General features: G+C 48.5%; 5 protein-coding genes across 5 annotated transcripts; 4 read left to right on the top strand and 1 right to left on the bottom strand.

Moving 5' to 3' along the window:
* Window positions 1–1,013: 1,013 nt before the first annotated feature.
* Window positions 1,014–2,013, top strand: N7529_005221 (sulfotransferase family protein; the record flags this gene model as incomplete). Its single annotated transcript, XM_057240748.1, has 3 exons — window positions 1,014–1,158; window positions 1,250–1,526; window positions 1,578–2,013. 3 exons carry the CDS (start codon window positions 1,014–1,016, stop codon window positions 2,011–2,013), a joined length of 858 nt encoding a protein of 285 aa, XP_057100043.1.
* A 2,562-nt stretch (window positions 2,014–4,575) lies between these two features.
* N7529_005220 (arylsulfotransferase family protein) lies at window positions 4,576–6,805 on the top strand (the record flags this gene model as incomplete). Its single annotated transcript, XM_057240747.1, has 4 exons — window positions 4,576–4,692; window positions 4,763–4,891; window positions 4,954–6,454; window positions 6,519–6,805. The coding sequence occupies 4 exons, from the start codon at window positions 4,576–4,578 to the stop codon at window positions 6,803–6,805; spliced, it is 2,034 nt and encodes a 677-aa protein (XP_057100042.1).
* Window positions 6,806–8,590: 1,785 nt separating this feature from the next.
* Window positions 8,591–10,422, top strand: N7529_005219 (putative MFS transporter; the record flags this gene model as incomplete). The annotated part of the gene is made up of 2 exons (XM_057240746.1): window positions 8,591–9,218; window positions 9,272–10,422. The coding sequence occupies 2 exons, from the start codon at window positions 8,591–8,593 to the stop codon at window positions 10,420–10,422; spliced, it is 1,779 nt and encodes a 592-aa protein (XP_057100041.1).
* A 586-nt stretch (window positions 10,423–11,008) lies between these two features.
* On the bottom strand, window positions 11,009–12,014 carry dph5 (diphthine synthase; the record flags this gene model as incomplete). Its single annotated transcript, XM_057240745.1, has 2 exons — window positions 11,009–11,779; window positions 11,880–12,014. The coding sequence occupies 2 exons, from the start codon at window positions 12,012–12,014 to the stop codon at window positions 11,009–11,011; spliced, it is 906 nt and encodes a 301-aa protein (XP_057100040.1).
* A 336-nt stretch (window positions 12,015–12,350) lies between these two features.
* On the top strand, window positions 12,351–12,560 carry N7529_005217 (uncharacterized protein; the record flags this gene model as incomplete). Its single annotated transcript, XM_057240744.1, has 1 exon — window positions 12,351–12,560. The coding sequence occupies one exon, from the start codon at window positions 12,351–12,353 to the stop codon at window positions 12,558–12,560; it is 210 nt and encodes a 69-aa protein (XP_057100039.1).
* Window positions 12,561–12,907: the final 347 nt, after the last annotated feature.

Genomic DNA, 12,907 nt, shown 5'->3' with positions numbered 1-12,907 from the left:
TCATGTGTCTTATGTCGAAAGGCCCTGAAGTACAATGAACAAGACTCATTTATCAGAACTCAATCATCGTTTCAGAAATATGCACTCTCCACAAGAAAGTGTACGCGTTGCCATTTCAATCCCCGACCAATCACTATCGGTACCTGCACGGATCGTCTATGCTGAGCCGGTAAAAATGTGGCTGATCAACGGAAGAATATTCGTACGGAGCATACGTGGATTCTAAGTCTTGGCAGGGCGGCAGACGACATTCTTGATTCGAGGTGTATTTTACAATACACCATACAATACCCAGGTACTACGGAATACGGAGTACACATATACTACTAACTAATCTTACTTTCGGTACCGAATGTCCGGCTTTGCACATGGTATCAAAAACACCACAATACCATACCTTGAAATCTTGACTCAACAAAGTTTCACCCCTGACAATCCCTGACATCCCTGTGCGTCAGCCAGTGACGTCTTGCCTATCTGCGCCTCAAATGATTCCAGATTTGGTGGACAACGTATGCCAAACGATATTAACGCTGTGTCGCACTGCACATAGTCGTGGCCCTTGTCTGTTTCTGTACTCCCTCATCCCAATTAGGATACAATGGAACGCAGAATGGAAGAGATTGACACAGCCAAGACTAGAACAAGATGAAGTGGAAAGATTGCCACTCGCGGGGTGACATACTTTGCAACTGAGAAAAGTGGTTCGAGGCTGTTCATTGGCGCTGAAACTCTGACAGAAGAGCCCACTTTGTTTATCGCTTTATCGATCTCCCTTGGAGGATCTAGCTCTGGCATTTTTTTACTGTTCTTTTTTTTGCATTTAATTCCTTTAATTCTCCCCTTTCGTCTCCATATCAACCTCATAAAGCCCCCCTTCCTTCTAGACTTTTTCCATAAGTCTGTCCCTTCTTTATCAAGCTCCATTGCCCTTCTCTCCACAGCTCCTTTTTTCTACAACATAGAGCTTCACCAATTATATCGAATTGCATCTGAGCTTCAAAACATACATCATGTCTCTTATGCTCTCCGATAACCTGGCTCCTCAGCCTATGACTGATATCTTCACTGATGACACAAACATTGACCGCCGCAAGTGCCACCGGACAGTGCCCATGAAGGTTCTCGCACTGGGTGTCGGCCGTACCGGAACTGCCTGTGAGTTTGTGTTGCGTGGGCCGGCGTTTCCTATATACCGGGTCTGGTAGGAATTGAACTGTGTAAACTAACCCGGATCTCTATTCGACAGCTCTTCGTAAGGCTCTTGAACGTCTTGGCTATGGCAAGTGTTACCACATGATGTGCGCAAGTGTTGAGAACCCGCCGGACTGCTTGATGTGGCACGATGCCCTGAACGCAAAGTACAACGGAATCGGCGAGTTCGGCCGCAAGGAATGGGACCAGCTTCTGGGTGACTGCCAGGCCGTTTGTGACTGGCCTGCCTGTGCCTTCGCAAAGGAATTGATCGAAGCCTATCCCAACGCCAAGGTCATCTTGACCACCCGTGACGTCGACCCATGGCACGCGTATGTCTACACCGGACTCTTTATCAAATTCCGCACTAACAAGCAATCCAGATCCGTTATGAAGACCGTCTTCTGGCGTGTCTCAGACCCAGAGCACAAGTTCGTTTCGAACTTCAGCTGGGCTGCCGGCATGTACTACCCCATGCTGAACAAGTTCTTCGAGACATTCTTCCGTGGCGACTTCCAAGGCAAGGGCAAGCAAGTGTACGAGGACCATGTCGCCGAGGTCCGCAGCTTGGTTCCCGCCGAGCGTCTGCTCGAATACAACATTAACGACGGCTGGGCGCCGCTCTGCGAATTCCTCGAGGAGGAAGTCCCCGACACCCCCTTCCCCCGCGGCAACGATATGGCAGACTTCTACAAGCGCTGCAGCACCCGCAACCGTCACCAGATGATGAACGCTGCCTTCCAGGCCGTCACCATTGGTGGATCGTTGCTTGCCGCTGGATTCGCTGCTACTATTGCTTTCAAGCGTTTCTCCCGCTAAAAAAAACACGCCCGTCCTTGCATATTTTCCTTTTTCATATTCCCCTCCCCGCCTCTCACATTCTTGTTGGCTGCTAGCGTGCGCAGGCGCCTTTAGCATGTCAGACTCAGTGGTCATTTTTGTTGCCATTTGATCTATCGTCTCCCTTGGAGCAACCTGCATCTCTCATACCCATGTCTAATATCCCCTGTCCTCACAATTTGTCACAATCGGTTCATGGAGGGGCTACCGAGGAACACCTGATAATATTACAGTATATATTATATATTTTTTTTGCACATCTATCTTTCTCCAGACCTTCTTGCTTGCATTCACATGAAGTGGGACACACCGCAACACCTTAATCGAGGGGTAAATTTGTTCTCCAGTCCTTTCTACATAATTGAGATGCAAGGGGCGCTTGGATGAAAAGCCTTACCGCCGAGCTGCAAAGCATTACTGTGCCATGCCAAGGCTGGAGATTTAAACAATCAAAGCAACCAATATTCAAGGCGTTGCAAAGAACGTTGTGCATGGATTTACTTTCACATTCCCATCAAATAATAGTACAATATTGTACATCCTGAGTTCCAGTGTACATTACACATAGCAGCCGACAGTAAGCAAACACGTTGTACGCCTTCTAAATCTGGCCACAACCGGAACCAAAGGAACTCCTCTCCACTGCACTCGTACTCGTACGAAACAAAAAGCAAACTAGACGACACATGTCATTGGGAGGTGGGGAGTGCTTGGCTGGGCTATAGTCTTGGCAAACAAGAAGGATCCATACATTACGTATGAACAAATAATACTAGTATCGTTATCGGGTTACGGTATCAATCCTCCCATGGTTCGTAGGTACCATAAACCGTAGACCCACAAGCTCGGTTGTCAGAGACTGATTGATATTATGGATCAATGTTTTCAATGTCAGCGAGACCAAAAGTCTTGTCCATGCTCAAGGTTTCGAGAGACGCCTCTAAAAGGCTTGTAGGGCTAGTGAGACAGTCCACGTAATATACGTGTTCTCGTGTTTAGGCGTGTCAGACCAGTAGATTTAGAATTGAAAATCCGGGTTTTGCACATGTGTACGTGGACTGGGGGTACGTTCGGTGGTGGCACGCTGGGAGGAGAGCAGTTTTGGTTTATTTTGGGTTCGACACATGGGTGATCTTCGGAGACGGCGATTATTGTTGTCGGTCTGGGCTGGTGGGTGGGTCATTGCACTTCGTGCAGAATGTGCATATATCTCAGCATAATGGTAGCTCGTTCGATGCACGAAGTAGGAGATCGCGAGTTGGAGGGTCGGTTACGTGGATGTCTGACCTGGTTTGACATGAAGGCTTTGAAATGTCTTTGCCGTTTTTCGAGGGTTGGACTGCATTGGATGGATTTGTATTATCGAAACCGGGAAGTCGCTCATAGACTAGCATGTCAATTATGCATGGATACGAAGTACACCTACATAACAGGTATTCAATGTTCAATTGTTCTATGAGTGGCTGTAGTCCGACTACATGAGAAACTTTGTTATTTGAAGACCACAATACAGTAAACAGGAATTGATCAATGCCATGAACAACGCTTATCTAGGCCTACTCGTGATAGGTGGTTAGCTTCAAGGTTAGAGTCTACTACGAAAACAGATTGCGTATGCTCAGGGTCATCTGCCCTGTTCTATTTGTAGCCCCAAACCAAGGGTTTGCTCACGATCGATTGCAACAAAGGGTGCACCCAGCCACTTTTACGTGGCTTTTGACTTTATCTATCTTGATTCAGGGTTACACGGTTCGGAAAAGATAGTCGAGTTGGGGATCCAGCTCTGGGTTTGGGTGGGTATCCGACTAGGTGGCCCTGGAGGGGTTCATCCACAATCTCACGAAACATGCAATATCTCGCGACCCAAACCGTGAAATCAAGGAATAAAAGAGAATCTCGGAGTTAATGTAATATTACCTAGGTAGCGGGGTGCCAAATTTTAAGTTTCGCAGCAATGACGTGGCCTGCGAATTACTAGTATTCCGTATCAGTACCATGATTGGGATTACAGGTATTGGAAAACATAGGGGAAAATCTGAGTTTTGCGCAGCAATAGACGATCAGAATCTTCAGGGGGAACTTCCCGTCTATATGGAGAAGGGTGATCAGAAGAATAATTTTCTATGCTGTATACTGTATATAGAATTGGTATCCAAAACACATGTACCAAAGTGTCTAATCATCCCCGCAAGTTAAGCAAGTTAAGCAAATTTAGCAGGACTGGGCATCTTGGCGCTCGACAGGCGTTGGTTGTTTTTACCCTGACTAAGCAACTTTTTCTGGCTTTAAACTAAGAATGGCCAATGATCGTTGATTATCATCAACTACATTCTCCACTTGTGCAGAAAGTGCAGAGAAGTGCATCGACAAGGTGGATCAGGACTCGTACACTGCTTGCTCACCTTGGCCTTGGCTGTTCATTCTTCATTTTCCTATGGGTTATGCATTTTATATATCTCTCCTACATGCTTTGCTTCATATTTCCCCCACATTCTCGCATTTGGCCTCTATAGTTCTCCTGGGAAGTGATGTGAAGGACTAATGGTGGCCTCTATACTTTCCTCTTTGAGGAGAACTCCCTCGCTCTTTCTAATCGGGATTTTATGGCTATGCGCCATTGATACCGTGGTAGGCGAAGAGACCGCGTTCTACAAATCGGTGAGTAGAAACCTTGGAAGTTCCCAAAACACTATCTTGATATTTTGACTAATTGCATCTCATATCACAGAGACCCGATATCTATCCTCCAGTCTTTCACGTCGAAAAGTCCGATCCAGAAAAGCTCAGCCCGGGATATATCTTCATCACCCCTTACGAACTTCAAAACCCGGGACCGTACATCTTCGATAGCACAGGGGTAGGTCTTGGAATTCGCGGGGGTGACGTTTGCCGATCACTGACCAGTCACGCGATCAACAGGAGCTAGTATGGAGCGGCTGGGGTATCTCAGGTCCGGGGAATGCTCATGGCTTCCACGTGTGCAAATATAACGGCGCAGATCACCTATGTTTCTTTCAAGGAAACCAACAAAAAGGATACTGCCGCGGACATGGCATCATCATGGACAAGAACTATCGAGTGGTCCGATCAGTACAGCCGGGCGGAGGAATGGCGTCGAGCGACATGCACGAATTTCGTCCGATCAACGACGGGAAAACCGCCCTGATGACGATCTACCAGCAACGGCAATTCGACATGACACCTTGGAATGTTAAGACCGGTGTTGGATGGCTAATGGAAAGTGTGTTCCAGGAGGTGGATGTAGAAACCAATAGAGTTTTGTTTGAATGGAGGTCGCTTGACCATGTTGATCCATCGGACACCTATACATGGCCGGCACATACCGATACCTCCGGCACTGGATTGAATGTCCACGAACCATGGGATTATTTCCACATCAACTCCATCGACAAAAATGCGGACGGCGACTATTTGATTTCGTCACGTCATACCTGCGCCATCTACAAGATCTCTGGCAAAGATGGTTCAGTGATCTGGCGGCTTCATGGCGCCCAGCCGACGTTCCGGAATATCAACTTTAGCTTTTCCCAGCAGCACGACGCTAGATGGCTATTTGAGAACGCCACCCATACGGTTGTGTCACTGTATAACAATGGATACAACGGGTTCAACAAAACTCACACATATTCTGCGGGAATGATCATCCTGATTGATCATGTGGAAAAGACCGCCCTCCAGCTCCGCGATTATGCCCCGATCCGAAATGACTTGGTGAGTTCCAGCCAGGGAAACCTACAGATGCTGCCGAATCATAATGTATTCATTGGATGGGGCAACAATCCATTCGTATCTGAGCATGACGAGGCAGGAAACCTCCTGTTCTGGGGCGCCTTTGCCAAAGACACCGTGATGAACTATCGTGCAATGAAGTTCGAATGGGATGGAATGCCAACAGATTCACCTGCGCTGTGGTCGTACTCCCGGACAGCTGAACCATTCTCTCCAACCAGCTTCTATGTAAGCTGGAACGGTGCGACCCAAGTCAAGGCATGGAGATTCTACGGCGCAATGAACATGACTGGGCCCTGGACCTTGCTGGATGAGGTAGCCAAGGCTGGGTTTGAGACTGAGTACACCAACGCCAGCTTCTACCTTTGGTCCAAGGTTGAGGCTGTGAATCACGAAGGCGTCGTGCTCGGCAAATCTGAAACGAAATACACCTTTGTGCCCTCATCGGAGCTGCGCGAATTCTGCGCAGATAACACCTGCTTGGATGCGCCGGGATATGGTTTCCCTGGCGAAGAAGCAGCGAGACCTTTCATTCCTCCTGTAGGGGTGAATACTGTCCCATGGATTGACCCCGACAACCCGGGATCAAACATTTGGATCAATCCCTCACCCTCAGGATACCCACACTCTTCGGGGACTCTCAAATACTCGAAGGGGTGGGGCTTTGGTCGTAAGTGCAGACCAACATTGCTCATAATTCTACCATGCAGAGAAACCAAGCTAATAACTCACAGGCCTGCTTGCATGGGGCTGTGTTCTCATAGTGACGATGCCGTTTTTCGCGGGATTCTATTTCGCCTATCGGTACTATACCAAACATTCGCGCGACCACCTGCGGGACCAGGAGTCCTCCGAGCCTCTAAATGGCATGACCGAGCGGAAACACTCTCCCGCGCAGACCACCGATCTCCCTTGGTGGAATTGGCGCCGGTGGATTGGGGAGGGCGAAACATCACAATACTTCCCGCTCGGTGAGCGGAGCCCACATGGGCATGCACGACAGCGAGAGCGGGACGAGTAACCGTTCATTCATTGGGTTTTTTTGTTGCATTTGCATTGATACCTGAGCTCATGTAGCTATGTACATATTACTATATATCATTGTCCCATACAATTCACACTTCATACATATAATATCACAAGGCCTGCTTAGCTCCGAAAAAGCTTCATTTACAATGAGTATATCATAGATCAGATAAAAACAGCCCACATTACGCCGCAGCCCACGCGGCGCCACGTAAAGAACACTTGTGGGCATTTTCCGAACACGCATACCCGAAAAATACATAAATCCGACCGCGACACGCCTCTATCTCTCTTACGCGGGGGCATACGTACTCCCGGAGGGAGGCGGAATATTAGCTCTTTTGCAAGCTTTTATTCCTCGTATCGGTCTAGTTAATGCATTATGTCGATACATGTAGTTTCACAATACATTACAGACGTCAATCCATCAATCCCCCGGTACGATTGTACTATAAAAATATTGTTATATTGGAATGCCGATCAATGTCAAAAAGGGAAGGTTATGTTTCGTGCCTTTGTCGCAGGATGCGACGGATAATCGAGTCTCAGGTTCACCTTGATCGCATTGCACATGTCACAATAACAATGCTTGACTTGAATCAAGCTAATGTATCAAATGGCTTTTTTTTGCGACGCTACGGGGCTGAAACGCTTTTGAGTCTTAGTGCTGGTTATTGCTGTTGGTTCTAGAACGTTAGAACGTTTTGTAAGTTTTAAGGTTATAATACGGTAACTTACGCTTTTTATTTGTTTCACGTATCAGGATCAGAGTTCGATGTATTCAAGCTTAAATTGGTTCCGTGGAAGCACGTTCCACATGGTCAATTATGTAAGTGTTTGGAAAATTCAATCACAATTCAGGGGCAATATGTAAAAGTACTGATGTTCCAGAAATTGAGCTGATTACAATATTGTACGTTGTAAGGAATAAAGCGAAGCGATTCTAATATAATTCATCCACCACGGTTCATTGCTTTCAATGCCAAGACATCAATCGCCAAAACGCACGGGTGAATTAGCGAGTCATGGCTCAATACAGGACTAAAGTGGGCTCGGCAGGGAGAGGTGGACCTGGTCGTCGCAAGCCGGCTGTCGTTGTCGATCCAAAATTTGTGTATTGTGGCGAGAGCTGTATTGATCTATCATATGGTACAGGTGGTTATCAATTAGATCAAATTAATTCTTCTGTACGAAGTAGGGAATGAGTACATGTTTGTATACATACACTGTATATCAAGTACTATAATCATCGAATGGAAAACCCGTGTAATAATCTCCAACGGCATTCCACTGTGGGCCACTCAATAAGGTACGGAGAAACCAGCGTCATTGATGGAAATCCCCTGCGAAGGCCAAGACTAGGAGAGATTAGAGCCAAAAACAATACATACATAGTCAAGATGATCACTCTCCAAACACACACTCCTCTCTCTTTATCCCTCTCATGGCATTTCTGAGCCAATAATAATAATTACCGCGCCATCAAAAATACACGAAACCAAAGGGGTCATAATTCCCACTTTTGATCATTACCGCGCCTCCTCCGGCTTACATACACATTCCATTCCTCCATGCCTAACAGGACCGGGAACCATAAAACGAATAATGCCCGCCACGCGCGTACGACGTCCTGGTCAAGTGGCTACCATTTCATCCAAGGCACCGGCGAAACCTCCGAGAATCCAGGCCGTCGTCGACGCGAGTCCAACATATCTCTCGCCAGCGTTGAAGAAGGCTCCTCCCCCCGAATTCCCTCGACGAGCCCGCCATCGATGACACAATGCTAAGGAATACCTCGATGGATTTGGAAGGTCACAAGAGCCAGCATCAGCATCAGCATGTGCGCAGCCGCTCCATCAGCCAGGGCACCGTGCTCGGCATGCAGGACCATGAGCTTCCCGCTGCGCCTGTGCCGCCTCGCCCCGCGGCTGTAACTTGGATGTCGCTGCCGCGGAAGGGCCAATTGGCGCTGCTAGGTTTGTGCCGGGTGTTTGATTTCCTGCAGATTGCCTCGCTGCAGGCGTACATGTTCTACCAGCTTAAGTCGTTTGATCCGAACCTGTCCGACTCAGACGTTGCGACCCAGGCAGGTATTCTTCAGGGTGCTTTCACTGCTGCTCAGTTTGCGACTGCTATTCCCTGGGGTCGGGTTGCGGATGCTGAGTGGGGTGGGCGGAAGTTTGTCTTGCTTGTTGGTCTTATTGGTACTGCGATGTCGTGCTTGGGTGTCGCTTATTCGACGTCGTTCGCGCAGGCCGTGTTCTGGCGCTCATTTGGCGGCGCTATCAACGGCACTGTCGGTATCATTCGGACTATGATTGCGGAGAATGTTAAGGAAAAGAAATATCACTCCCGCGCTTTCTTAATTCTACCTATTGGCTTCAATGTGGCCTCGTTGTTCGGTCCTGGTATGTACTAATGTGTTTGCGACTTTGCGATAATGTGCTGAACAGTTTCACAGTTATGGGTGGCATGTTGGCTGATCCAGTTAAGAGCTACCCTCGCCTTTTTGGTCTTAACTCCTCATTTGGAGGTGAAAATGGAGTGCAGTGGCTCGAGAAATACCCGTATGCGCTGCCTATGTTCGCAAACTTCTGCTTCCTTTCTTGCACCGCCGCTTTGGTTGCATATGGGTTAGAAGAGACCCTCGCATCTTGCAAGGGTAAGCCTGGCTTGGGTGCATTTGCCATGAAGCTGTTTGCGCGCAGCATCAAGGCAGTAGTTCCCTCTTCTTCGCCTTTGTACACCAGACTTCCTTTCCGTGACTACGAAGAGGATGGACCTTTGCTAGGCAGACCTTTAGACCGTTCCGAGAGCTACGAACTCGAAGAAAAGGCCCACAAGCCCGTGCGTCTCCAGCGCGTCCTGCCATTCCGCAGAATCTGGACCAAGAACGTCCTGTGCACACTTGGAGCACAGGCATTCTTCGACTTCCAAATGGGTGCTTTCAACAACCTCTGGCTCCTCTTCCTTTCAACCCCCCGCTATGACGCCAATGACCCGGCCAGCCCCGCTCAAAGCCTGCCATTCGCCTTCACGGGTGGACTCGGTATGCTGCCCCAGAGCGTCGGCTTCGCAACCGCCATTCTAGGTGTGATCGGCATGTTCCTTCAATTCACCGTTTACCCATCCATCAACGGCCGCCTCGGCACAGCCAAGAGCTACCAGTATTTTCTAGCCCTCTTCCCACTTGCCTACTTCATCGCTCCCTACATCTCGCTCGCGCCATCCACCATCCCGCCACCTGGCCAAGCAAACGGCCCCTGGGTCTGGTTCTGGATCATCATCGTGTTATTCTTCCAAGTCACCGCACGAACCTTCACCCTGCCCACCTCCATCATCCTACTGAACAACTGCTCGCCGCACCCCTCGGTCCTGGGCACAATCCACGGTATCGGCCAGTCCGTGTCGTCCGCATTCCGCACCATCGGCCCTATCTTCTCGGGTGCGTGGTACGGATACGGTCTGGACATCGGCATGGTTGGCTTTGCCTGGTGGATGATTGCCCTGGTATCCGTGTTTGGATGCCTTGCAGCTATCTTCGTCTATGAAGGTTCTGGGCATGAGATCCTTCTTCCCGGCGAGGATGACGAGGTCGAACATGCCTCTTAGTGATGTGATACGATATGAGCTTTTCTTTTGTTCAGTTGGATTGTACATTGCTTCAACATCAACATTTTGCATATTATCCGGTGTCTGGTGGTCGTGGATGTTTCCATGTTTTCGTTTTTCGTTTTTGGATTTCTCGCTGCTATGCCGGTGCAGGTCATATCGTCTCCGAATGATCTCGTTTATACATCTGCTGCACCGGTGGGCTGTAAATTTTTGACGCATATTGGCTTTTCTTGTTCGCTTGCATATCCTTGCCTTGTTTCTTGTTTTTTTTTGGATACCATTTGTTTTGCATCTCTCGGGTTTGCATCTCTCGCTATTTACAGCATTTTCATTTTGTTTTAGAATAGAAAAGTCCAGATCCCCTGGTCTGCCGATTCCTTTGGCGCAGATCGAATGAGAATCAACATTTCACATTATATTTTCACTACCTTGTACTTCTCAAACCTGCTGATTATGTACGCAGTCTATCGGTCGCCATCATTGATTGAACCTTCTACTCAACATCTAATGTCATGAGAATAAATCGGCCTCTATTTAGGACTGAATATGCATTTTAATCTTGATTTCATATGACATGAGAGCCTCACAGGCTAGCTCCATAGCCCTTGGCGTAACTGGCATCAAAGGTCTCCTTGTTGACAGCGTATTCCCGAATATAGTCCCTCTCGAGGTCATGCGTCCTCCGTCCCAAAAGAACAAGGCTGTGCAACGGCGCTCCCATCTCAACAGTGGACAATTCCTGCAGGGTCCCTGAAACAAGCTTCTGGTTGGCAGCTCCAACTCGGGCAGCACCCACAGCCAAGCTATCTGGTCCGTAAACACCCTCCTTCCGCTCCTCCTCTGTCTCGAGCATCTGCGATGCACACTGCGCAACAGTCATGTAACGAGGGGGCTCGTAGATGCGACGACCGCGCGCCATGTTCTCAATTGACTGCTCTTTAACCTTAATGTCGAGGAGCACCAGCGTGTGCAGGCCGATCTGGACGTTCTCGCGCACGCGGTCGTAGTACGAGGATGGCTTCCAGTTGTCCAAAAAGAAGACCATGCTTACTGTTTGGCCAAAGTTGTAGAGCTGCAGGCCGGTGCAGCCGATTCCGGACATGATAGAGGCATTGGGGACGTTATTTGTTTCGATTCCTAGTTCGCGGGCGCGCAGGACGAGGTCGGTATGAGTTGTTGCGCTGGTTGGGTTAGTTTGTGATTTGGAGATGGTGGGGGTGGGGTCGTACCCGAACGGATCGCCGACTACCAGGAAGACGATGTCTGCTTTATCCGCGCCGGCGAGGATATCATCACTGCCGGTTTCGACGAGTTCGCGATCCGCCTCGATGACGGGGCGGCCGTAGAAGGCTTCCTACTGGTATTATATCGAATCAGTCATCTGTTACACGTTTTGGGTTGTGATACGAAAGCAATTGCATTTTGAATAATATCAAGGATATATGTCCACTTACAAGCTTTGACTTATCCACAAGAAGGATACTTGTGTATGCCTCAAGATAGACTCTTTCGGCCCGCTTCACGATCTCCAGACCGCGGACGGTAATATCCGTCTCATCGGCCAAACCAAGACCAATAAGGTGCAACATTTTGGCTGAGGGGTATCTGAATTGACTAGCTGAGCAACTTCAACCCAGCAATTCAATTGATACGTTGTTAATTGAGCAATCCAAGCGAACAATAGACAAGAAAAAAAGAATATCTGCCCCGCAACGCCGCATCACCGCCCACATCACCGCCGCAAGTCCGGCAGAACGTGACCGCCTGGATCCTATCCCCAGATCGTAGACATACAACCGCATCTTGATGTACTTTCACCTCCCTGTGTCGCCAGTATACCGTCTGTCTTTTATAGACCCTCAACACCCTCGTTATAATATATATAGCCATCGAAATCCACTCCGGTAGGGTGGTCGTCATTCACCATGAGCTCCGATCGGAATCCAAAGTACCGACAGGAGATCCAACAGGTGAGTTCATTCGGTATCTTTTTCGCTCGCTTCCTGTACTATCTCTCGGTCTTCTCGTCTATTGGGCGTCTAAATGGTGTGGGTTTTGGAGGTTCTACGCTTCTCTTGAGCGCATTGCACTTCGACTGGGCTTCCGAATCCGCGTCTTTGCGCCAGGAAGGATAGACGCGCAATATTGGACACCATACTCCGATAGTATCGACTGTATGACTTGGGCAGCATATCTTGTGAATAAATAGCAAGGTGGAGGTCATGCTTCGGAAGGATGAGGGCAAGATATGGTGGTTGTGATTCATGCGCTCTGAGACAGGAAACCTGGACCTTGTATACTGCAGCCCTAAACTATCAGTAGGCCTATGAGGTCCCTGGATGATACCCAACCAAGTCTTTTGTTGACAGAGATTCCAATGCCCTGATGTGTTCTCTGATGTCTTGGGTTGTTTCGAATTTCCATCAAACAAGGACTCTACGCATGGTTGATTGACACCCCAATCGAGCACTTGAAGATATTG

The sequence above is a fragment of the Penicillium soppii genome (genome assembly GCF_028829465.1).
Source record: "Penicillium soppii strain IBT 18220 chromosome Unknown utg000004l, whole genome shotgun sequence".
Classification (NCBI taxonomy): domain Eukaryota; kingdom Fungi; phylum Ascomycota; class Eurotiomycetes; order Eurotiales; family Aspergillaceae; genus Penicillium; species Penicillium soppii.
Note: the sequence above shows the minus strand (reverse complement) of the source record. Positions and strands in the feature narration are given on the sequence as shown.